Source organism: Protobothrops mucrosquamatus, unplaced genomic scaffold, assembly GCF_001527695.2.
Source record: "Protobothrops mucrosquamatus isolate PMUCROS unplaced genomic scaffold, P.Mucros_1.0 scaffold_144, whole genome shotgun sequence".
Classification (NCBI taxonomy): Eukaryota; Metazoa; Chordata; class Lepidosauria; order Squamata; family Viperidae; genus Protobothrops; species Protobothrops mucrosquamatus.
Genome location: NW_015386220.1, coordinates 179,277 through 180,285, shown reverse-complemented (window position 1 = coordinate 180,285; position 1,009 = coordinate 179,277). Strand labels below are relative to the sequence as shown.

Here is a 1,009-nt window from a genome sequence, read left to right as displayed (position 1 = left end):
AACCCCTCAGGTTCAAAACAGGGACTCGGGATAAACCCTCCTGAACCCCTCCTGACCACCTTGACCCGTCCCCCCAATATACTGGGAAAGCTCGGGGCGCCCCTGCAAAGCGAGGCCTCCTCCCGCGGCCCAGCGCCCCGAAGGGCCCTTTGAGGCGGGCGGCCTCCCTCCGGGGCTCCGCCGCGCTCCCCCTCGTGCCCGGCCGCGGACGATCCGTCTCCATCCCAGGCTGCGGGGCAGGCAGGGGCGGGGAGGACCCGCCGGGCGACCCCTTCCCCGCGTGGGCGACCCTCCGCCGCGGCCGCCGCCCGGCCTTCTCCTTCGCCCTCCCACGCCTTTATTACGCGCGGCCCGGGCGGCGGCGGCGGCGACGACGGCGGCCGCCTCTTTGGCAGGGCCCCGCCTCGCTCGCCTCTCGCTCCGCGCTCCTGGCCGGGAGGGGCGGCCAAGCAGTAGCAGCCGCCGCCGCCGCAGAAGCCTCGCTTCCTCCCCGCCAGTCGCCCGGCTTCCCCGCCGTCTTTGCCGGGAGACGCCCGGCCGGCCGCGCGCGGGTCCTCCTCCTCCTCCTCCTCTGGGCTTCTCCGCCTCGCCGCTCCCCGCAGGGCGCCGCGCTCCCGAGAGGCCGGCGGGGCTGGGCCTGCCTGGCCCGGCGGCGGCAGCGGCGGCGGCGGGCAGGAGGAGGGCGAGGAGGAGGAGCCGCCGCCGCTGCCGCCCCGTCGCTCTTGGGCCGGCTCGCCGTTTGATGGATCCCCGGATCGCCTGGTTCCAGCCAGAGCAGCTCGGCCCCTCGAACCGCCTGTGGATGCAGATTTGGGAGACCACGCAGGGGGTCCGCAACCTCTACTTCCAGCAGCAGCAGCAGCAGCCGCTGCCGCCGCCTCAGCCCGCCGCCCCGGCCTCCTCCTCGACTTCTTCGTCCTCCGCCTCCGCCTCCTCGGCCGCCTCGTCGTGCAGCAGCAGCAGCAGCTCCCCGTCGACCCCGGTGGCCGCCGCCGCCGCCGCCGCCGCC

General features: G+C 76.1%; 1 protein-coding gene across 1 annotated transcript in view; it reads left to right on the top strand.

Annotated features, from left to right (window-relative positions):
- Positions 1–742: 742 nt before the first annotated feature.
- TENT4B (terminal nucleotidyltransferase 4B) overlaps positions 743–1,009 on the top strand; it is a 42,851-nt gene continuing 42,584 nt past the window's right edge. The window contains exon 1 of the mRNA XM_015818932.2: positions 743–982. Within this exon, the coding sequence (XP_015674418.2) occupies positions 743–982 (240 nt within the window). The remainder of the gene's footprint in view (positions 983–1,009) is intronic.